Below are 23996 nucleotides of genomic sequence, written 5' to 3'. Positions count from 1 at the left end.
TTGGTAGACCATCAAATGGTTGTTTTTTTTTTGTGTGAACGAGTACACGTCATTTTGGAATCCTTGATGTGAGAGATAATTCTCAAATGAAAGACCTCAAAACCCACATGACAAATTTTCAAAATTATTTCAGTACAAAATTTTTGGTGTTTTTGCAAAAGGTGTTTTTAGAAGCACAGTTTCTGATTGATCCATCATTACATTGCATGAACAAATGATCACCTTGACCATAATTTTGCCAAAAAAGTTGAAATATTGCATCCAAAGTAGAATCAAGTAAAGGTCATGTGGTTACATCAAGCTGACAGGACAGTGCAGAGACTGCTGTGTCCCCTAGAAATGATGTAACCAGCAGCCAGGTGCCGCATCGGGGCAAAAAGGAAGTGGATGGAAGATATTCAATGACAAGAGGTTGGATAATATAGAGAATCACAAACAGCGATTGGATGTTTGTGATAGCATTTCACAATCATAGATTATGCCAAAGACAGGTGCACAAATAACCCTTTTTTAGCAGTATGTCGCTCAAAGTAATGCAGCTGGCATGATGGGTCCAAGTGACAAATTCATCTTTGAGAGATTTATTTTCCATTTTCCTTTTTGCAAGCAAATGATTTCACCAAAGTTTGAATATTATGCAAAAACATTTTGGTGTCACAGACATTTTATCATTGATTAAGCCTGGCATTGGCTTAGCATTTGGGGTGGCTGGCTTGGGATCCTAGCGTTCTGAGTTTGAGCCCTGTCGGCCACTGAATTAACAACAGGTGGGGTTGACTCAGCCTGTCAACATCCTTCCAAGGTTGGCGAAATGGGAACTAGTATACTGGTAATAGGGGCACTGCATCAGCGGCATCGCGCATCCCTAACCAATGATGCAACCAGCAGCCACAGACCGCACAAGAAAGTGTGTGTGCATCATTGATTTCTTACTTCAATGCTCAAAGTGCTGATGATTACTTGCAGTATTTAGCAGACAATGCTATTTGAAGGACAATCCATAAAACTTGCTGGTTTACTGAATTCATGTATAAGAATCAAAAATTCATTCCTACCAGCTTGATCATCTTCTACAGCCAGAATGAAATCTGTGACCTTCACCACCATGGAACTATCCACAACGCAGTTTGTGGATGTCAAGTGACCATGTAATGTGTTGAGTGTGCTGTGAAGATACGCCATTCCCTTGGGTGGAACAACAACCATAACAACAACATATTAGATAATATCATAACAACATATTAGATAACAATATGAGGTGGTATTAGAATGACTTGCAGATATTAAAATGTTCTCCCAATTTTGTACATGCAGGAAATGATGTTTCCTAAATTCCACTGTCTTACACATAATGTTATTAAAACCTCCGCACAACGAATATGCCACATTAAATGGTTATTTCTCCAAATGCCCAACACAAGTTTTCATTCCGTGATGCTCATGTGATCAGATATGAGAAGGTAAATGTAAAAAAAAAAGAAAAAAAAAAGTGCATCTACGTACAGGATATTAATGCCATCAATGAACGAGTACAAACATTGGTCAAGCAAAATAGCATGAAGAAAAACAACATATAAATCCAAAAGTTGGTTGGATTATCAAAATACCAAAACGAACTTTGGGGGGGGGGAAGGGGGAAGGAGTGGGAAGGCATTGAGCCACAGGTCTGTAGGATAACCGTATGACCATGCGCCAATTCTCAATGACAATAGGACACTGCAGGACAATATGCATCGACACAATGACAGTTCTTACTCTGTGACACATTCAGAACCAATCTACAAGAAGATAACTTCAAACCAAGACACAATTAATGACAAACCACTCAAAATCAGGATCAAGATGAAATTCCTCCCTCTTTGTGGTTGGATCTGATCAGCAGCTTACAACTTATCAATGGCATTGTCACCGAGCACACAAAGATCAATGAACTCATCATGGTGGAACAGTGATTCAGTTCTTTCATCGACCACCACGATCTTGTGATGAAGACGATATTTTTTCATGGACACCCACGTCACAGTGAGACAATGCTGGAGAAGCAGCGTGATACGATATGGCATCTGTCATTGAGCAAGAACAAAACTTGAGATCTTTGACAGCACGAGCGGCGGACACAGCTGCAAGGTTAACGAAGGGACACCAGGCTCGGAAGAGACATGAAAACCCAGGAGAATGTAGATGACAGTTTTCCACCAAGTGGAAACTTTTTTGTTTTCCCTCAAAGGAATAATCACAGACCACTCAACATCACAAAAGGAACAATAATAATAATAGGGATACATAAAATAAACAAACAACTCCAGTAAATGGTGACATTCGAAATTAATAATTAAATTAATCTGCAATTAATTTACATGACACACCTTTGCTATTTCGTTCATGGTGGACACCTTCCAATGCCAGTCGACAAAGCTGGTTTCTGGGTACGTCATCCTATCTGCAAGAACATCCTGCAAAGCCCCAATGGGAAGGTTCTATCAACGCGAGTTATTAATCAAAAGGGCAAGATATTGATATGAATGACAGAAAGTCAAGGAGAGACCAAGCTTTGAAAGAAGACAGTTCTTGTGTAATTATTGTTCCCTTCAAACTGTAATAAAAGGGAAAACAAAAAAAAGGTCGGAGATGAAAAGGCAATCAATGAAAAGCAAAGCAAAGGGATTTAGCTGCTGAGAGATATTTCTGAATTTCATGTCAAATACATCATCGGGACGAGGCTTTTTATCTCCAATCTATTTCTGCGACTCGAAAGAAGAGTGCATTTCATTTTGCAAACTAGCCACGGGGTTCAAAATGATTGACAGCTGCGGTCTATTGTAGGATATTATAACTGGGCAGTGAGTGACAGTGAAAAGATGCATCTCTTACCAAGGACCAGAACTTTAGAAGCTTTTCTTTAAATCTGCCCAGTCTTGTGGGTAAGAGCCGACTTTAATGCAATGGAAATCTTCTATATGGTTCAATGCTAATAACCCTCACTTATTCCTGGGAGGTGATTTATAATTACCATGCGTGTTATCCTCCAGACCTGTGTCCCTTTGAAGGTTCACTATGCATGGAGTCACCGCAGTGGTGATAGACGGTGATGGGACAAATTCCTTACCTGACTCTTCATGGCCACAGAACCGGTGAAAAGGTGTGTTGTTAAAATAGGTTCTTTGCGAAGTATGCAGCTGTTGACCGAATAAGTCCATTGATAAGAACAAATGATTTATTAGCTTGGTAAAAAGAAAACTAACAATACAGAATTAAAATGATCGCAATAGAGACGAGGGAGTCGATTTGTTTTGACGACTGAAATGATTATCACCAATACTACAATTATTCCATCACCATTGGCAATCATATCAATAACCTCTTCAACTAAACTGTCAGTTATAATTTGCATTTCTGTATCGTCATGAAACTGGGTTGGCAGGATAGTTTTGATATATATATATATATATATATATATATATATATATTCATTTTTGAGTTGTTTAGCCTGTATTTGAATCCGAAACCAGCTATAAACCAGAACCCTGGTGTTTTGCATGTAGAGCGATGCATCAATGTGTGCACCATCCATCAGAAGGACGTTAAGCCAGAGGATTGGTCTACCAGCACATACCAGGGTGCATCGACGGCCGTTAAATATACCATGGCGTCTTTCTTGAATAGGAGCAATGCATAACCAGCGCGCCAAATTAATTGCAACTGCCTGCTTTACACCAAATGAGCACTGCATCAATGGAACAGCCTACAGTGGGCACAACAACAGCGGCACAGCCTACAGGGAGCACTGCACCAGTGGCATTGCATGCTCCCTACAATGATGAAGAGTTGTACCCTCAAGTTGCATGTAAATGAACAAATGAAATCATGAAACAAAATTTTTATGATCACCACAATTATACCAAAAACTTCACAATAATCGCTGCAATAATATTAATCATTATACTTGTATCATCATGACCTGACATCATTCCTTTGTGAGGGTACTCAAACTTAGGGTGAAATTGGATATTTCAATTTGGGGGTGAGATTAGCAGCAATTAATTTGATTACCATTAAATTGAATAATTATCTTTAGTCTGGGCCCAAACAAAGGAAAGTTTGAACTCGAGGACCTGTCTTCACCGTCAAAGACCAAATTATTAATTGAGGTCCCCCTACGCTTTTGTCCATTTTATCAGACAAGAACTCGATCAGAGCACATACGACTCCGATATCTTTCCAATGGGGACTGCGACCTTGCCGTTTGATGCAGCACCCACTTTTCGCACGAGTACGACTTTCGATGCCCAGGCCATACCCAGAGTGAGCCTCGGTTGCAGTACTCGAACACAGCATATGTCGTGGCGATGCTGCTACAGCTTGTTGTGCCGTAGAATTTAGCCAGATTTTCTACATCCAACATGGTGAACTGTTGGAGACAACACCATTGTTTCTGTGTCATTTTCACAATCATACATACCTTTTCAAGTTTTGTAATCATGGGTAGCAGGCGATGTGTCGTAACAGAATAAAGGGAAACAAAGGTCAAATTAAGATAACAAAAAATTATAACAGACAGTAAACTGTTTTATCTCATCGTCTCCACATTTTTCATCTTAAATCCGTGTTTGGAAGAAAAAAAATTAAGCTCCACTAAGCTTCATTGAATTTTCCAGTATTCTTTGTTGCGACAGCGATATCTTGTCCATCACCAGCTGTCACACATACATGCCATCACATGGGTTTCACAACACTCTTGTCCCACAATTCACAAGATAACTTTTACTTGTGTGAAAGGGCACATGCAAATTCGATTCTCAGAGCTATGAAGATCAACAGAACCAATCCACAAAGTCAGTCAAATGAAAGAGCAAACACTGCATCGGAGTCATCAGGAGGAACCTGGATACGATTTGAGTTTCAGCGGCTACTCCTCTACCCCCAAAGCCAACCATATGCGGCCAAGTGAGCCTTATTCAAAAAAAAGAATTACAAGAATTTACTTCTCTCTGGATATATATATATATATATATATATATATATATATATATATATATATATATATATATATATCAAGGAAGAAAGAAATTAAGAGTAAAAGAGGGATAATAGAGAGGAAAATAGACAAAAAGAAAAGAAAAAGCAGGAATTATAATGAATAATGAGTAATACAAAAAAGTAGAAAAGTGTGAAAGAAACTGTCGGGAAGAACCCGGATAGATAGATTTCAGCAGTTACTCCCAAAGCTCAAGCGCAGCAACAGGTACAAGCTACCAGAGGTCCGTCAGGGAGAAAGCACAGTCCACACAGCATCAGGATATGGTACAAACACAACCAAACTGGAGTGAAGTCGATGGCGCGCCATCGCAAATCCCTACGCTTCCAAAGCAAAGATCAAAGATGGCAAAACATTCCACCAGGAATGACCCAATATCACATTTTGAGTTTTAAAAAAAAAAAATTTTGTTTTGACTCGTGACCCTAAGTTCCAACCCCATGGGACAGGAACCCAGGGGTCAAATCCCAAAAGTCGCAACATATTTCATACGTCCACCATTGTTGATTGCTTTTATAAAGTTTCTTGAAAAAATGTTTACTAATGCGCCCGCAATTCCGTTTTCGGTAGTTGACTTTTTGACCACACCACAGGGGCGGAGCCGATTACAATATCCCCCTGATTTTAGCTCGACTGGAACATAGTTCAGGTGAGATATGAGCATTGCACCATGTCAGTCAGTCAAGTCAGTCAGTATATAAATACCCGGATCTTTTTCTCCAAAACTACATCCACGGTTTGAATGAAACTTGACGACAACCTTCATCACCCGTGATGTACAAAAGTTTGTTCATGGCATTAAAAAAAAAAATAATAATAATAATAATAATCAGGGTCTAAGCCCTAAGAGGTCAATGAGGGGTGAAAGTGGGTTCAAGTTCGACCACAAAAATAGGTATTTGCTTTCTCCTCCGAAACGACAGAAACAATTTTGATGAAACTTGAGCGCAACTTTCATCACCCGGGATGTACTAAGGCCTGAGTTACATTTGCTCTACGGCGAGGATACGGCGGCCGTACGCCCTCTGAATTGACAGAAACGTGCAGCGGCCGCAGAGTTTCTGCGGTGGCCTCAGGGTGGCCCTACGCCATTTGGCTATCTTTTACAGGCCGTTGGGGTCGCCGTGGAATTATAGTGCGGAGTTATAACTTTTTTCATTTCTACGTTCGCAGTAGCAATTCGACAAGCCGAAACAAAAAAACTGGTAAAAAAAAAAATTAACCCTTTCGTTACCTCCGTCTGGCCGCACGTTCGCCTTAGGGCCCCCCTGCGGTCGCCTTGCGGGCACCTTGAGGCTACCTGGCGTCTGCCTTGAAAATTCTATGGCCACCGCAGGGGGGCCCTAAGGTCACCATGCGACATCAAATCAAAGACTGTACGGCAACCCCACGTTTTCGGTCTCCACAATTTCTAAGTACGCCGTGCGGCTCCCCAAAAAATAAAAACATATGTGACTGCTACATTGTGTGACCGTGGAAATACTGCGGCCGCCGTATAATTGCTAGTGGACGTAGATTTTGGAGACCCCACAGCCGCCGTGGCAAATGTGACTTCGGCCTAACGCTTGTTCACGGCATAAAAAAATGAGGGTTTTAAAAAAAAAAAACCTCCATGATGTGATTTTGGGCAGAACTCCCTGAGATGAGCAAAGTGTAAGTGACCATGCAGAATGCCCCAATGGTTTTAACAAACAATTACATGTATGGACTGCCATCACATGGAGACCAAACCAGGCAGAGTAGGCACATTATCCCCTCCCTAAAATCATTATTGGGCCAGCTGAGCTTGTTTTAATCAACAATCAAGTCACGATCGGGAAATTCTCCTGATGCCAACTTGCTTTGCAGAAACTAAGAATCTAAATCCTATGTACTGGTGCCTTCAACTAGATTTTGAACCCCAACTCCTGGGATGGTAGTTTTGTGCACTGTTGGCATTGTCTATGGGGCAATGTGTCAAGTTATCAACCCAAAGGTCTGGTCTTGTGAAAGATGCCATGGGAACTTTAACACCCACAAGATTATATGTAGGCAACAGCTGACTATGTCCACACACGATGATATGCTCGGCTGTGCAGGGCTGACACTGCTAAAAAGCAGAGCAACCGTTTTCATTTCAAGTTTTCTACTGCAATTGGAGATTACAACCTGATGGTCACCATTTACCAAAACAAGAGAAATTACAAACGGCACTCGGTAGAGCGCATACCTCCGCCACATAATGCCTGATCCATGAGAACATATCGGTCCCAATACATTTTTGAACTCGAAGGGCACTCGGTAGAGTGCTTACCTCCGCCACATAATGCCTGATCCACGAGAACATATCAGTCCCAATACATTTTTGAACTCGAAGGGCACTCAGAAGAGCACATACATCCACCACGTAAGCCTGGTGTTGGCTTAGTGGTTAGGGTGGCGGCGTGGGATCCTAGGGTCCTGAGTTCAAGCCCCATTGGCTGCAGAATTGAAATACACCAGGAGGTTGACTCAGCCTGTCATCCTTCCGAGGTCGGCAAAATGAGCTCCAGTGTACTGGTAAGGGGGCCACTGCATCAGCGGCATAGCCGCGTCCCAACCAATGATGCAACCAGCAGCCACAGGCTGCACTCGATAGAGAGATCCACCATGTAATGCCTGATCCACGAGAACATATCTGGCCCAATACATTTTTGAAATGTCATGCTCTCCAGTACTATATCGTTTTTGGCCTGATCTCTCAATGGTGAAGAATCACTTAGATATTAAAAAAATTCTCGTATCGAGATCCAGATTTGGATATTCACCAAAATCGAAACAATTTGTCCTTGCGACATACTCAAAGTTTCATCCGAATCCGTCCACAACTTTTTGCAATATGGTGCGACATATAGTTTTTGGCCCTTTCTCTCAATGGTGAAGAATCACTATAAAAATGAAATAATTCTCGTATCCAGATCCAGATTCAGATCTTCACTAAAATCGAAATATTCCTTCCTTGTCACACACCCAATATGTCCACCAAATTTCATCTGAATCCATCCACAAATTTTTGAGATATCATGCTATATATCATTGTTGGCCCCTTCTCCCAATGGTGAAGAAACACTTTAAAAATTCTAGCGGTTGGATCCAATCCGGATCTTCACCAATATCTAATCAGTTCGTCCTTGTCACAGACCTAACCTGCCCACCAAATTTCATCCAGATTCATGCACAACTTTTTGAGATATCTTGCACACAAACAAACAAACAAATGAAAAATCACTCACAGAGTGACAACTTAGCAAAACAGCACAAAGTAGAACGACACTCGGTAGAGCGCATACCTCTGCCAGGTGGAACAGTTCACGTTTTGTATCCCACTGATGGACTGGATCAGAACCAAAATCCAATCTGCTTGTTCTTGTCACCAATTCAACTCATCCATCTTGTTTTGTCATAACTCATCCACAACTTTTTGAGAGAAAGTAATATATTTCGTTTTTGGCCCTATTTATCAATTTTAGAAATTAGGCCTGTGTTGACCTTTTAACCTTAAAAATTAATTGGTAGTTGAATTCAGCGACCTGGCATGAAAATGCTCTTCAAATTTCAAGTCAATCGGATGAAAATTGAGGATTTTAGAAAATTTGGCTCAAATTGGCATATTGGCCTATTTTGACCTTTTGGCCTAAGTTTACATCAAAATTAATAGGTGGTTTAGTTCAGCAAACTAATATGCAAATGGTCTTCAAATTTCCAATCAGATGAAAATTGAGGATTTTAGAAAATTTGGTCCAATTTCACCAAAATTGGCCTTTTGGCCTATGTTGATCTCAAAATTAACAGGTGGTTGAATTCAGCGACCTCATCTGCAAATGGTCTTCAATTACAAGTCAATCGGATGAAAATTTATTATTTTAGAAACATTTTTTTAAAATTGCCTTATGTGGGTTGACCCTTTGACTTCAGATAACCTCAAAAATAATAGGTGGTTGAATTCAATGACCTCATATGCAAATTCTGTTCAAATTTCAAGACAATCGGAAGACATTTCAGTTTTTCAGAAAATTTGGCTCAAAGTGGCCTATTGGCCTATGTCGAACTTTTTGGTCGACCGAATTTTACGAAATTTCAATGCGTGACCGTCGCAGGGTTAGTGACATTAATCTCTGAAAATTTCAGAACGATCGGTTGAGTGGTTTGGGCTGGGGGTGAGTGGACAGCCAGGCACACAAACGAACACACAAACAAACAGAGGTGATCAACATGTCAAAATAAAAAAAAATGTTTTTTTTGCCAAGTAACAAACAGACAAAGATGGGTGACAAGCCGGGAGGCGACGATGGTTCGCGGGAATTATTGAGGAAGCCCTACCGTAAAAACATATCTCTTCCATCAAAATTGACCAAATCAAATCCGATTTTTTTATATGTTGTACTTATGGACATTACGTACAGGTTCTAGGAAATGAAATTGCGAGAAAAAAAAATCGAATAAAAATAAATAAATAAAAATAAATAAAAAGGTCAAGTGGGCGTGGCTCTGCCCACAAGGGGTGTGGGATGCCCCTCATACAAAAAGACAACTAGACCATGATATCTAGCTTGTGTCCAAGTTTCATGAAGATCGGATCAAACATCACAGAGCTATGCTCTGGAGAGAGTCACAAACAGACACACAGACACACAGACACAACAAAAATAGTGGTCACTGCTGGCGCCCGCAAACCAACTGCTGGCGCCCGCGAACCAAAAACATAAGCTCATTCACCTTCAGTGTCGGAGGTAATTATCAGATCCAGATCCAGATCAGGATCAGGATCTTCACCAAAATTGAATCAATTCTTCCTTGTCACACACCCAACTTGTCTAGCAAGCTTCGTCAGAATCCCTCAACAACTGTTTGAGATATCACGTGATATATTTTGGCCCTATCTCTCAATGGTGAAGAATCACTTTAACAATTCTAGTAGCTTGATTTGGATCCGGATCTTCACAAAAATCTAAACCTGTTTGTCTCTTTCACACACCCAAACTGTCCACAAAATTTCACCCAAATCCATCCACAACTTCTTGAGAGATCTTGCACACAAACAAACAAATATTCAAACAAACAGACAAAAAGGGGTGAAAACCTAACCCCCTTCACCTTAAGTGGCGGAGGTAATAATACAGTCCCCCTCCCCCACCTCCCTCTGCTGGAAAAACCAACCTCGTGTAATTTCATCTTCTGCTTCTTGCTTATCTCCTTCTCGTTGATCTCCAGAGGTTTCAGGACCACCACCTGGGTGGAAGAAACGGCTCAGATTCTGTTAGATAGCTCATTGTTATCTCATCAGCTTTTACTGTTTACTTACGCAAATTAAATTTGACCCCTTAATACAGTCCATTAGGGTGTGTTGTGATGCCGTCAGTGCCCAAAACTGTAGAATCCATTTAAAGTCACTCCATTATGGTCTTTTACATTTTGATGAAACAAAATTCAAACTTCAAAAAGTCTAAATTGCTAAATATTGTTACGGCCAGGGATTCAAGGTTTGCCATGAGGGGAGCACTCAAGTTCCTCCCAAACGCCCGGTACTGAGGCCACCAGCCACAGATAACTTGGCAACCGGCAGGTTGTTAATCAACCACAAACTGATTGGTACTTCGAATTCTGGCATGGTTCACACTACTTTCACGTGTTACTTTTCCTTTAGACGACAGCATCAAGGGGGGGTTCCTGGCTTCAGCACACACTCAGATTACCGCTGAGCGATACAGTGAGTGTATGCTGGCTAACCAGAGCAAATCACATGGGGTATAACTTCCTGGCCAACAATACGTACGGACTATGTTAGACCAATGGAGGAAAAGACGTTACAAGCTGGGTCCATTACAATCACAAGCAATATATTTCCAGAAAGGGTGAAGAAAGTTGTGGCACAAAGCAAGCAATGGGTTTAACACAGGGAAAATACATACAACAGCAGGGACGAGCAAGGATTGGTGAGGTGCAGCAAAAGAAATACAAAGACAAAAGAAGACATAGGGCAGAGCAATACTGATCTAATACTTACACAATCTCATTTCTGTTAACAAAACAGGTCCCATCAGAATCATCCCAAGGAAAGTTAGAAGTGCAAGACAGGTGAGAAAATAATGAGGTGGTTGCTCCCTCTTGATTACCAAGTGGTGTCAATGGACCCATGTCGCCAAGTCGCTGAGGAGGGGGGAAAGAAGAGGAATACTGAGGGTGTCTAAGGTGCATGGTCTGAAGAGGTGAGAGTGAGGGTGCAGTGAAGTGCAAATATATATATATATATATATATATATATATATATATATATATATATATATGTATATATATATATATATATATATATATATATATGTATACATATATATGTATACATATATATGTATATATATATATATATATATATATATATATATATATATATATATATATATATTTATATATATTTTTTGTATATATTGTCGAGGCTTGTATGAGAGCTAGCACACAATGCAAAGCAATTGAGGAACAGAGAGATTCAGAGATCTGTGGAACGGAGAGGGTTGGGGCAGGGAACACGGGGTGTACAAGATGGATGTTACAGGGACTTTCAGGAAGGAAAGCAGGCAATTTGAAGGAGGTAGGTTTGGGATGGATTAACGGGGGTAGAAAAGATCGAGGTTTTGGATGGCGGAAGATAAAAGGTGGTTGTGAACAGCTGTATTGAAGGCCTGGATGGAAGAGTGGGATTGAAGAGAGTGTGGGAGTTTATTCCAAAGGCAGGAAAAAAAAAGAGGAATGAAAGAGTGAAGGTGAGCAGTGATTCACGAGTTTGGTAGTTTTACCAGAAGGGGGTTGCTGGCCGACCTTGAGCGCCCTGCGGAAATATAGGGGGACATATCACAGACAGATCAAGGGGTTGCGAGACCAGAGAAGAGATGGTAGAAGACAGAAACACCACCGACCTGCCTGCGGTGCGAGAGGCCCAAAGACAACCTCACCGTGGGAAATACCAATGATCCTCAATGCCTTAGTTTCCACAGCGTGAAGCCCGGTACTGAGACCACCAGCCGCAGATAACTCTACAACTGGCAGGTTATTAATCATTGAGGTGCAAAGAGGAAACTGTAAAAGAGTGCAGATCAGTGGGGCCGCACTTTCCCGGGTAATCGCCGAGTGCTCTTTTAGGAATGTGCGTCCACAGCAAACGAGACGGAAAAGAAGAACAACGTGTGAGGAAATATCTTCATAAAGTGTAAGCAAGTCTGTAAGTGTTGGTGCTCTTTGCTCAACCCTAATGACTGCACCGGTCTGGTGCTTGGATCTCTCGTTCGTCCAGCGCTCTGCTCCATGAACTCTGTTTCACCGATACTTCAATAAGCAAGCCTCACTCTACTGCTCCTGTCTATCTCTTGCCACCAAGCCAAGTTGAATCACGGAAAGGAGAAGCCCCGCCATGCAAAATGCATGACTTTTTCGAGTTACTTCGCAAGGGAGGAGTCGAGAAACGGATCAGCATGGGTTGTAGGAGTTTTCCAGCGCTCCCATTGGTGTATGCACACCAAGCCCAGTGCCGGCTTCCCCCACGCGAGAGTACAGCCATTAAGATGTTGGCATAGTGTTCTTACTGTCAGGTCAGGTCAGATCAGATCTCTGACTTGCTACAGTACCATGTAAACCTGTACTAACCTGTTCCATGGTCGGGTTGTCGGCGACAAAACCGTCTCCCACAACAGGTTTCCTGGTGAGGAGGATTTATGATATGGACACCCAGCAGGATTAAAAACAAAACCTGTCAAAGGGCGGAGGAGCTCCTTGTGAGCCAACGGCCATCCATATCTGGTGCCCAACTTTGTCTGCAGATATCTTCCTGCAGTTGAGTTACTTATTTTTAGGAGGTTAGTGGCAGGATTTGCACTCTGGCCATCGTAAAAGAATTCATTCCACAAAACATTTTAAAAACAAAAAAAACGCAAAGAAAACTGAAAAACAACTCAGTGGGAGTACCTCCTGTGCAGCTACCCGTTGCAGGCCAGCTCACCGGATGACGGGATTGGAGCAAAGCCTTCGGGACCCCCCACTCTTTGATATAATAAGAGCAAAAGCAAGGGGTAACCTTCCTGGGCCAGATTGCGATGGTGTGTGTCGGAGTAGTGCTGAGGTGTCATCCACCAGACGGCGGTCTCCTCGGGTTAACCTGAAGTTGTCCCTTCGGGTGGGTGCCTGGAATGTCCTATCCTTAACTCTGCTATCATACAAGCTTCGCTGTTTGAACATTGGTATTGCAGTACTCTCTGAGGTTCAGAGAATGGATAGTGGTGAGATAATGGTGGGTGATTACACCACCGACTGGTCTCGTCACTCTGATGGTTACCATTCCCAAGGAGTTGCTGAGGCCGTGTCCAATAAGCTGACTACCACAATAATTGAGGTAACTCCAGTCAACGAGCATATTGTTAGAATGAGGATTCGTCACTCCTTTGGTGTCATGTCCCTGGTCTCTATATATGCCCCAACTGGGGCAAGTTATCGCACTGTGAAGGAAGCATTGTATGCCACGCTCGAGTCATTTGTTGATCATTGCCCGAGGCAAGATACTCTTATCGTCTTGGGTTTCAACGCATTAACTGGCACTGACAGGGATGGTTATGAGTCATGTGTTGGTCCCCATGGGTCTGGAACTGTGAATCAGAAGAGCACTAAGTTCCTTGACTTTGCAAGAAGTCATGGACTTAAGGTGGCTGGTTCATGGTTTCAACACCTGCAGCCTCATTGTTGGACTTGGCATCCCAATGCTGGTGTTGTGGCAAAGGAGATTGACCATGTGCTCCTTGATGGTGACTGGTGGATGATTCAGAACTGCAGGGTATACTGGAGGGCTCAATTCCTCAATAATGACCACAGGCTTGTTGTAGCAACCCTGGCGTTGCAGAATAAATCCAGGAGAATGGTACAATCCTAGCCTTGGTTGGATGTTATCAAGCTCAAAGATGAGAGGATAGCTGAGGAGTTTGCGAACGGGCTGAGTGTGGATTTGGGACTTCTGGTAGTTTTGCGGAATCCTGAAGAGTTGTGGAGTGCCTTCAAGACCACCATCCTATATGTTACCAGTGGAGGTCTTGGAAACCACTGTCAGGCGAACAGGAACTATGACTCCCAAGGGACACTGGATACCATTTAGCAGAGTTGCACGACCAGGCTTAATGACAGAGAGTTGTCCAGGGAGTTGAGGCACAAAACTGCAAGTGCGCTGAGGGCGGAGAAGGAGGCCTATGTGAGAGGAATCTCTGAAGGGGTAGAGCATCACCTGTGGTCAAGTGATTCTCGTCCTGCTTTCAGAGGAACTTGTGCATTGTATTCCTCCAAGCCCGTTGCTCCTCAGTGTACTGCAGTTAGACTGGAGGGTCGTGGACTCTTGACAGACGAGTCCAAAATGAAAGCCCGCTGGGCTGGTTACTTTGAGCGGCTGTAACAGGCTGACCCACCAGCTGTTGAGTTGGATGTCAGGGGTGTAACTATCCCTATTGCTGACCGTCCATCAACTGTGATCCACATTTGTTTGTGGAAACACAGGCTGAGGTGAACCAGTTGAAAGGGGGTAAAGCTCCTGGGATCCGTGGCATCCATGCTGAAATTCCCAACGCTGGTGGAAATGCTGTACTCATATCATTGCAAGCAGTTCGGTGCTCTGCCTGGATCACAGGCATCATCCCAACTGACTGGTCGAGGGGGCTTGTTGTCCCTCTTTGGAAAGGAAAGGGCGATTGCCAGAACTGCAACAGCTACCGCGAGGTGACGCTGCTCTCAGTGCCGGGCAAGGTCTTTGCTTGGATAATTATTGACAGGGTTTGCCACCATGTGCTTGAGCATCAGCATCCAGAGCAGTCAGGCTTTACACCTAAGAGGTTAATGGTTGACCGTATCCTTACTCGTCAGGTCCTCACTGAACACAGATGAGAGTTTCGGCAGGGGCTGTTCACAGTCTGTGTTGATCTCCGCAACGTGTTCAATTCAGTGAATTGGGATTCCCTCTGAAGGATTCTTAGTCTTTGTGGGGTGCCACCAAAACTGATCCATCTGATTTTTTAAACTATATTCTGGTACTGAGAGTGCTTTGAGGTGTGGGGGTTCAATCTCCGACTTTTTCCAGTTGTGACTGGAGTTTGTCAGGGGTGTGTACTGGCCCCTACACTTTTCAGCGCTTGTATGGACTAGACTCTGGGGTGGATGTCAGAGATCAAACTGCGGTGCATCATTTGGGAATGTCATGATCTCTGACGTTGATTTGCGTAGATGATGCCATCATCTTTGCGGAGATACTGGATATCCTTGTTGGGGCCCTCGGAGCACTGCATGAGGAGTTTCCTCAGTCAAAACTAAGATCCAAGCTTTCAATGACATCTTGGATGCTGCTATCTCGTCTGTAACTTTAACATCCTCATCCCAAACAGGTACAGAGAGATTCACTTACCTTAGCAGTGATATTCATGTCTCCACATGCTGTGAGCCAAAGGTCAACAGACGTCTGGGTCAGGCCTGGGGAGTCATGGATTTACTGGTTCATGGGTACACTTTTGGTGCTTTTGCAGGAGGACAAAGTCTGATTCTTTAAGTCCTTGGTGCTTCCAGTCTTGCGCTGCACATGTAAGACTTGGAGGCTGACCTGGAATTTCAGATAGAGACTTAACTCCTTCGGTACCTGGTCTCTTCAAATAATCCTTGGTTATCGCTGGTCAGACTCATTGTGGCTCATTTTCCTGACGCTGATCTTGTTCACCAGATTCTCTCAGTGAGGGAGCCACTTGAGTGTTCGAGACCAACGGGCCGACCTTGTGCCTCGTGGTTGCAGCAGATTGATCAGCATCTCAAGAAAATGAGGATGGACCAGGCATCTGCCTGGGGGATAGCCAGACGGAGGCCCGTGGAGTACCAACAGAAGGTTGACGTAGTGACGCGCTGCTCCGGCGCATGCTCCCATACCTAACCTGATTGTGTTCTGGGCTTCCCCCACGCCACAAATCTCCATACTTCACATGGCGCTGGGGTATTTGGTTGCACTCTCCAGGCACTGAACACCCAATGGGGACCGTAATTGAGCAGAGCGCAAAGGCTATGCTAATGATGTTGAATGGTGCTTGGTGCAGACTTGCACTTCGAGCCGGATGTCTGAACATTTTGGGTCCAAGTGTCTGTAATGGTCGGTTGTGCCCATTGTTCCCTACGAGTGCGTACCCGTACGTGCGTGCCCATACATGCGTGGCCATACGTGCATGGCCGTATGTGCAAAAAAAAAGAAAAAAACTCAAACCGCGTGCCAGAAACAACTACACAGGCCGTTCCTTCGCTCGCGCGTGCCCATACGTGCGTGGCCCTACGTGCGTGGCCATACGTGAAAAAAAAACTTTCAAACCACGTGCCAGAAACAACAACCACACAGGCCGTTCCTTCGCTCTCGCATGTCCGTACGTGCGTGCCCGTACATGCATGGCCGTACGTGCGTGGCCGTACGTGCGTGGCCGCATGTGCAAAAAAAAAAATAATAATAATAAAAAAAACTTTCAAACAACCACACAGCCGTTCCTTCGCTCTTGTAAACGATGACTGGATTGAGGCATTGTGTTTATCTATAAATGCGCATAAGAAAGAGAAATTATTAGAATACAGTAAGTCATCACTATCTGGAAGTCCGTACGTTGTAACCCGTAATAGGGAATGTGCTCTTTCCCCATCGGCCACGCCTACGCAGCAACGTGTCCAGTTATTGGTAACTAAATGGCACCCTTTCCCCATCAGCCACGCCTACGCAGCAACGTGTCCTGTCATTGGTAACTAAATGGCACCCTTTCCCCATCGCCACACCTACGCAGCAACGTGTCCTGTCATTGGTTTGGTAAATAAATGGCCATAACTTGGGAAGCACTAGTCCGATTAATATCAAACCTTGAAAAGGCACATACTCAGATCCCCAGCAATATACCTGGCAAGTTTCAATTTGATCGGACCAGTGGTTGTCGAGAAACAGCGGTCACACACACACACACACACACACACACACACACACACACACACACACACACACACACACACACACACACACACACACACACACACTGCTGGAATTGTAGATAGATGACTCCAAATGGGCAGTGGCAGGCATCTGTAGTGGTTGTGGTTGAGGAAATGGTATCGGTGGCGTAGTGGTGAGTTGTGGCATGGTGGTTCGTTGTGGTTGTGTGATTGTTCACTGCGGATGAGGTGGCAATGGCGAATGTACAGCGAGCTTGGGTAAGATTACAATGGTGTGGTGCTTATAATAAAAGCGTTTGGAGGTTGCATGAATGTTGTGGCATTGGTGGTTGGAGTACTTTGAAGGTCGTAGTGATATGGTCGTTGCATAATGGTGTGCGATTCAAATGGTGAATGACACTCAGATGCAAATTAACGGTGTGCATGCACGAATAAAGGAGAAGTGCGGAGAAGCAAGATGGGAAAAGAATGGGGAAAAATACTACCTAATCCCAAATAACACATATTCACCCATGAACCCATTAGACATAAGGGAAAGACTATCTGAAACGATTACGAACAAAATTACTATCTCAGGAACAGCTATATGTTGTGTGCCATTGCCTTGGGGAATGATGGTTTTGTAGAACTGACACAATATCTCCATTTTATTACAACTTCACTTTAAATTGTTATTTGTTAGAAGAAAACCCCCAGCATTTAGCCATATAAATCAAACTTGGGAGTTAACGAAGCCAAGACAAATCTAAAACAAAAGTGAATCATCCTTATGGAAGACAAGACCATGAAGGACACGCTGGGACGTTTTTTTTTCCATTTCAAGAGTTCAAGAAGTGTTTCTATTTTGCCTTCAAACACTGCAAGTTTGATCATCTCCCTAAAGTAGGCAATTCAGTTGCATCAAGACAGCATCATGACGTTATTACAGAGATAAAAGAAAATTACCGTCCCGACTGTTTAGATTGGTGTGCCGACTGCTTCATTTGTTGGTGGTCTCTAGAGACCTTGCCAGCAGTGTATTTTCTCATCAGAATTGTGACAATGACCGATAAATTCTGAAAATATCCCTTCTCTTTGAGGTCTAGTGGGAGGTCTAAGCTCTCAGCAATACAATGGGGGGCACACCCTTTACTTTGACATATAACTTATCTCATCAAGCATCACTCCATAAATGAGAACAAGGGAAGACCTGTTCCCTACATTCGACTGAAAACGCTACCAGAGAAAATGTTTGAAACCTTCAGGATGAAAGATGCTTTTTGGAGGAAATGGCATGCCACGTGTGATGATCAGCCATGTCAGGGATGTTTGGGCATTCGAGGGACTGTTTGGTTCAGATTCTTCCAAAAGCACCAAATTTGGCCCATATGTCGGCCATGCCATACTTTTTCGATTTTAGATGGGCGCCAAGACGGGTGCCCCCCGGGGCCGCCATATTGGTGAAATCCAATTATGGCCGCCATCCGGGTTAGAGGTCAATCGTAGTTAAAAAACCAAAAGGGCTAGAATCATGAATAATACCACTTTTTAGGGGTTTCTGGGTCGGGGAATCTGATTCTGATTTTATTTCAACGATTTGAGGTCAAGGTCACCCCTCAAGGTCACCTTAAAGGTCATTTTGGGGTCAAACCTGGCGATTTTGGGGCACCATTTCAAAAATGGCCTGCCTACAGCCTCTCTGGCCTACCTGGGTTATCAATCAAAGGAACCTGTTAATCATTTTGAAAATAAGACTTGAATGTTTTTAATTTTGACTTGTAATGTCATAAACTTTTTGTTTCATTTTTAAGATAATACCAAGTGTGTGAGCGTTGACGTGTCCAGCAGCGGCGGTGGTGCATGATGCCATTCGGAGCTGTGATGTCTACCCTATCTCACAAGACTATCCTATCCCTGTTCTTGCATGTTCAGGAGTGGATCCGGAACCTGTGACTCAGCCTGCTATCGTGTCGCCATGATGACGAGACGAAAGTTCATCGAGACGACAAGCTGACATAATATGTGTCGAACTATTGTTACGGATTTGGAAACTTTGTGCACACAAACAGCCAGAGTTTGTCTCTGTTTCCCAATGGGGACTAAGCCCAATCAGTTTCCCAATCCCAATCAGATAACTAAGCTTAGTTATTTCGATAAGTATGTGTTTACAGTTAGAATCCCCCATTGTCTAATGGGAATTGCATGTGTGTGCTACGAATTATTGTATAGTCAGGTTTATTACAACTTTTACAACAACAAAAACAACTACTACTAGATACACTTCAACAACGGACCGTCACCTCGCTCCACCGGTCGCCATTGCCCACGTGTTTTTGGCTGAGGGCATGGGCGGAGACTCCGTTGCTTCGGGTCGTGGCTCCGCCCCAAGAAAGGGCATGGACCGTTTCCTCCAGCCAATGAGCGAAGGGCGAGCATGACACGCACGCCCCAGCCAATCGGGAGGTGACCAGGAGTCATCCGACAGCCCCTCGTCCAATCAGGGTTCGAGTGGGAGGAGAAGAGACCCCTCCCACCAAAAGAGGAGTAGAATGGTTGCGAGGAGTAGTTTTCAGCAGACCGGGTGATCGTGAGGATGGCAGAGTGGTTGTGGGAGACGAGAGGACGTCAGACAGGAGGATCGTGCGATTGGCTTGGTCAGTGGCCGTGGTTCGAGCGGTCTGCGAACGTGGTTCGAGCGGTCTGGGTCATGGGTTCGAGTCCCACCGTGGTGGTTTGCATTGGAGTACTCGAGCTGGGATCCCCGTTCCCGTCCACGGACTCTGAGCTCCACAAGTGCGGGTCTGGTGAAACCGCACAAGGCGGGGAGGTACCCGGCTAGGCCCTGGTCCCCAGCTCACCTTTCCCTCCTGAGCTGAGGGACCGAAGTAAAGACCCGACGGGGTCCAGTTCTTTTGGGTGTGTGCGTGTGTGGCGCCATCCTGCAAGTAGAATCGTTAAGTGCCTTGTACATTGTGAATTACATTTTTTATTCGTGATAACTCTGCTCTGTGTTCCCCTCCCCGATTATTCTTTGTAAAATAAACCCCTGTTAAATGTACCAGCTCGTTTTCTGTGCTTTCCTTCATTGGCCTAGCAAGGTGCGTATTGAGAATTAGTGAGGGCCGTTCGTGCCGTAGGTTGTTCATTTGTTCCGGTGCAGCTTTGGTAACTTCCGCTCGGTTACGCCGGATCCGAATCGGTGATAGCGACTCGATTCGGACAAAGTCGGTCGAGGGTGTCGTTTTCCCCGGTAGTTGGACGACGTGGGTATTTAGGTATATTGAAATTAGGCAATTAACCCTACCCCACACCGTCGAAGTATTGGCGACCACGGTCCTTTAAGTGACCCATCGGCTCCAGAGTTATCCGGGGTGACGACCTATAAATTCCGGGTTTTTGGTGGGAGAAGACTCCACTGCTCCACCTAGTGGTCGTTTATCGCCACCAAACCCCGGCCCACAGCACTATGTCCTCTACCGAAATTATGAATTGGGGACTCTGTTGTCTTTGTCAATCGGACAAAACTGGAGAAGCCTTGCAAACTCCTCAGGAGGAGGGATTTGTATCACTTGAGAGAGATCTCAAAGACTTCAATGCTATCAATGCCAACAATCTTCCTTCTGGTATCAATGTCACGATTAGTCAGTTGAATGATGGCTCAGGTATAGTTGCAACTCTTAAATCGCATAAGGCGAGGTATCACAAAACTTGCAGGAGTTATTGTAGTAGTTCTCGTGTCAAACGGGCGAGAGAGTAACTAGACAAAGAAGCCAGCTCTCAGAATAGTCCCCCAAAAAATCAGGTCATCTGGGGAATTTCAGCCTCCAGACAATGTCAAGTGTTGTGTAATCTGTGAGGGGGAGGACCAGGCCAACTTCCACAAGGTAGTAACCGATGTCGTAGAGGCCAATCCAAAGAGTTGGGCGAAGACGAACAAAAACTTTCATTTACTTGGCAGACTGGTTGCCGTATTATCTGATGCACATGCGGCTGATGCCTATTATCACCATCAGTGTTATGTACGTTTGGGAGACTCCGCTTGCGCTGCCGAGCGACTATAATCGGTGGGTCCCACACCTCCACCCTTCGATCCCATCATCTGCACTCAAATTGTAGCCCTGATCGAACGTTCAGACACCACCGTATTTAAGCTCTCAGAGCTACGCGAGATGTATCAAAAGCTTATGAGTGATCAAAGTCGCCCATGCTGAGATAAAAAAAGAGTCACACTCAACTCGATACAAGGATCACCTTCTCGACCTCCGACCTGAAAGGGCTGACTTTTCCAAGGGGAATGAAAGCAGGAAGGATATTGACATATCTCACAAACTGAAGGTGGTTGATGAGCTGGCCAAGACATATAGGTCTCAGATTGGTCAAGAGGACACACTTACGTTCATGTGGGCTGCGGTGATGATGCACAAGTTTTGTCTGCAGAGTCAGGAGCCTTTCGACGGCTCCTTCCCCCTTAACTGCCTCACGGCTCCAGTCAACGAGGAGATGAGGAGTTTCTTCAACGTAGTGCTCCAGGGCCCATCAGCTCTTCGTGGATGTGAGAAGATCGGTGGCGACGCCAATCTGGATGCGCGGGAGAAGATCGCATGCAACATCTCACAACTGCTCATCTACAATACGAGTAAGGGTACGCAAAATGAAGTCAAGACATCTGCAGAATGGCACAACAAGGAGCGAGAAACCCCCTTCCCCCTGTATCGTGGCCTCAAGCTGCACGGACACGCACGGGACAAAAAACAGATTGGGATTGACCAAGAACAGGGTATCTCGGTATCGTACAATCGCGCCATGGAAGTGAAGCGAGATGTTGCGTGTGCGGTGTGTGCTCGCCATGCTCAGGTTGGGGTGGTGGTACCCACCAACAGCCGTCTCAAGGTCTTCACCACCCACGGCGTGGATAATAGAGATAGTAAAGCTCAGGGCAACTTCTCACTGGACGAGTTCCACGGATATGTCCTGAGCGTACATAGCGGCGTTTTGTCAGCAGATGTTATTGCCGAAGTATTTAAATAAAAATAGTTCCTGAATATTTTTTGTTGAATTTTTAGTAGTACCACTTTTGATCTTTGACCTTTGAACCCAAAATTGGGTGACCCTGACCTGAAATCATCAAAATGAGATCAGAATCAGATTCCCTGACCCCGAAAACCCCTAAAAAGTGGAATTATTCATGATTCTAGCCCTTTTGATTTTTTAACTACGATTGACCTCTCACCCGGATGGCGGCCATAATTGGATTTCGCCAATATGGTGGCCCCTGGGGGCACCCGTCTATAATCGAAAAAGTATAGTATGAGCAACATATGGGCCAAATTTGGTGCTTTTGGAAGAATCTGAACCAAAAAATCCCAAACATCCTTGACAACCTGGAAAGGTAGTCCTGGAAACTACTACCTTGACTTGATGCACAATAACATTAATGGTTTGGCATTTTGTTTTTATCGTTAAGTCAAGTTGGAGACATTGATCATATGAAAACCATTTTTTTTTTTTTTTTTTTTGTATACCTTGGTCGAGGCTCGTATGAGAGCTAACACACAACTCACAGCAAGGAGGCATGAGACAAGAGGGGTGGGAGTGGAAGGGACAAAACATTGGGGAACAGACACAGGTGAACTGTGGAAGGGAGAGGGATGGGGATGGGACGGGGAACATGGCGAGGAGAAGATGGACATTACAGGGACTTTCAGGAAGGAAAGCAGGAGAATTGAAGGAAGTGGGCTTGGGTGGATTATCGGGGGTAGAAAAGATCGAGGATTTGGATGGGGGAAGATAAGAGGTGGTGGTGAACAGCTGTTTTGAAAGCCTGGAGGGAAGAATGGGAAAGAATAGAGTGAGGAAGTTTATTCCAAAGGCGGGAAAAAAGAGGAATGAAAGAGTGAAGATGAGCAGTGACTCGTGATTTTGCTAGTTTTACCAGAAGGGGGTTGTTGGCGGACCTTGAGCGCCCTGTGGAAATGTGGTTGGGACAAATCGCAGAGAGAGCAGGGGCGGCAAGGCTGGAGAGGAGTCGGTAGAAGACAGAAAGACCACCGACCAACCTGCGGTGATTGAGTGAGAGGCCCAAAGACTCAGCTTCATTGCGGGAGATGCCAATGATCTTAAAAGCCCTGGTTTCGACAGCGTGAAGTCGAGAAAGGTGGGAGGCAGGAGCACCAGCCCAGAGGGGAGAGCAGTACTCCATCAGGCTACGGACAAAAGCTTTGTAAGTAGTCAGGAGCTCAAGAGGGCCGAGGAAGGACTTAGCACGACGGAGGATTCCCAGTCGGCGACTGGCTTTTGAGGCAAGGTTGGAAATGTGACTTTCCCAGGAAAGGTCATGGCAGATAGTGAGACCCAGAAGCTTGAACGAAAAGACTTCTTCCAGAGGATTGTTGAGAAAGTGGATGGGGGGGTTTTGTCAACGGTCCTTTCGAAGAGACATAGTGAGAGTGTGAGATTTGTGTGGATTGAAAGACATGTTCCACGTGTTGGACCAGTTTGTGATTTTATCCAGATCTGCAGTGAGCGAAGAAGCTGCTGCTTGCCGGTCTGAGGGATGACAGATGGTACGGCAGAGGGTGGAGTCGTCGGCAAAGAGAAATAGAGGATTTTCCAGAGAGTCCGAGAGATCATTGATGAAAACCAGAAAAAGAACAGGGCCCAGAACGCTACCTTGAGGAACTCCAGCCTGCACAGGAAGAGGGGATGAAAGAAATCCATTTAGGGCCACACGTTGACTGCGACAGGAGAGGAAGTCTGCGAGCCATGAGTGGAGATGGCCTTGAATACCATGGGAAGAGAGTTTGGTGAGTATGGCAGGGTGCCAGACTGTGTCAAAAGCACGTGATATGTCCAGGGATACGGCTCGGATTTCCTGTCTGGCATTGAGGACCTCCATCCATTGATGGGAGAGCAGTAGCAGCATATCCAGGGTAGAGTGACCTGGTCTGAAACCAAATTGATGATTGGAAATCAAGCCATTGGAGAAGAGGAAGGA

The 23996-nt window shown here is 44.5% G+C and overlaps 1 protein-coding gene and 1 pseudogene across 5 annotated transcripts in view; one reads left to right on the top strand and one right to left on the bottom strand.

Moving 5' to 3' along the window:
• Window positions 1-23996, bottom strand: part of LOC147011788 (guanylyl cyclase C-like) — a 381297-nt gene that overhangs the window by 196473 nt on the left and 160828 nt on the right. For all 5 annotated transcript variants that reach the window (XR_015051559.1, XR_015051560.1, XM_085856338.1 and 2 more), the window contains exons 14-17: window positions 10211-10282; window positions 4298-4408; window positions 2367-2453; window positions 1056-1185 (exon numbers count right to left, since the gene is read on the bottom strand). Coding sequence is in view for 3 of the 5 variants with exons in the window: in XM_085856338.1 (XP_085712464.1) it covers window positions 1056-1185; window positions 2367-2453; window positions 4298-4408; window positions 10211-10282 (400 nt within the window). In the remaining 2 variants the exon portion in view is untranslated. The remainder of the gene's footprint in view (window positions 1-1055; window positions 1186-2366; window positions 2454-4297; window positions 4409-10210; window positions 10283-23996) is intronic.
• LOC147011790 (uncharacterized) lies at window positions 20469-22030 on the top strand (annotated as a pseudogene).

The sequence above is a fragment of the Eptatretus burgeri genome, chromosome 15 (genome assembly GCF_056783735.1).
Source record: "Eptatretus burgeri isolate ZD-2024b chromosome 15, Ebu_testis_v1, whole genome shotgun sequence".
NCBI classification, from domain to species: Eukaryota; Metazoa; Chordata; class Myxini; order Myxiniformes; family Myxinidae; genus Eptatretus; species Eptatretus burgeri.
Note: the sequence above shows the minus strand (reverse complement) of the source record. Positions and strands in the feature narration are given on the sequence as shown.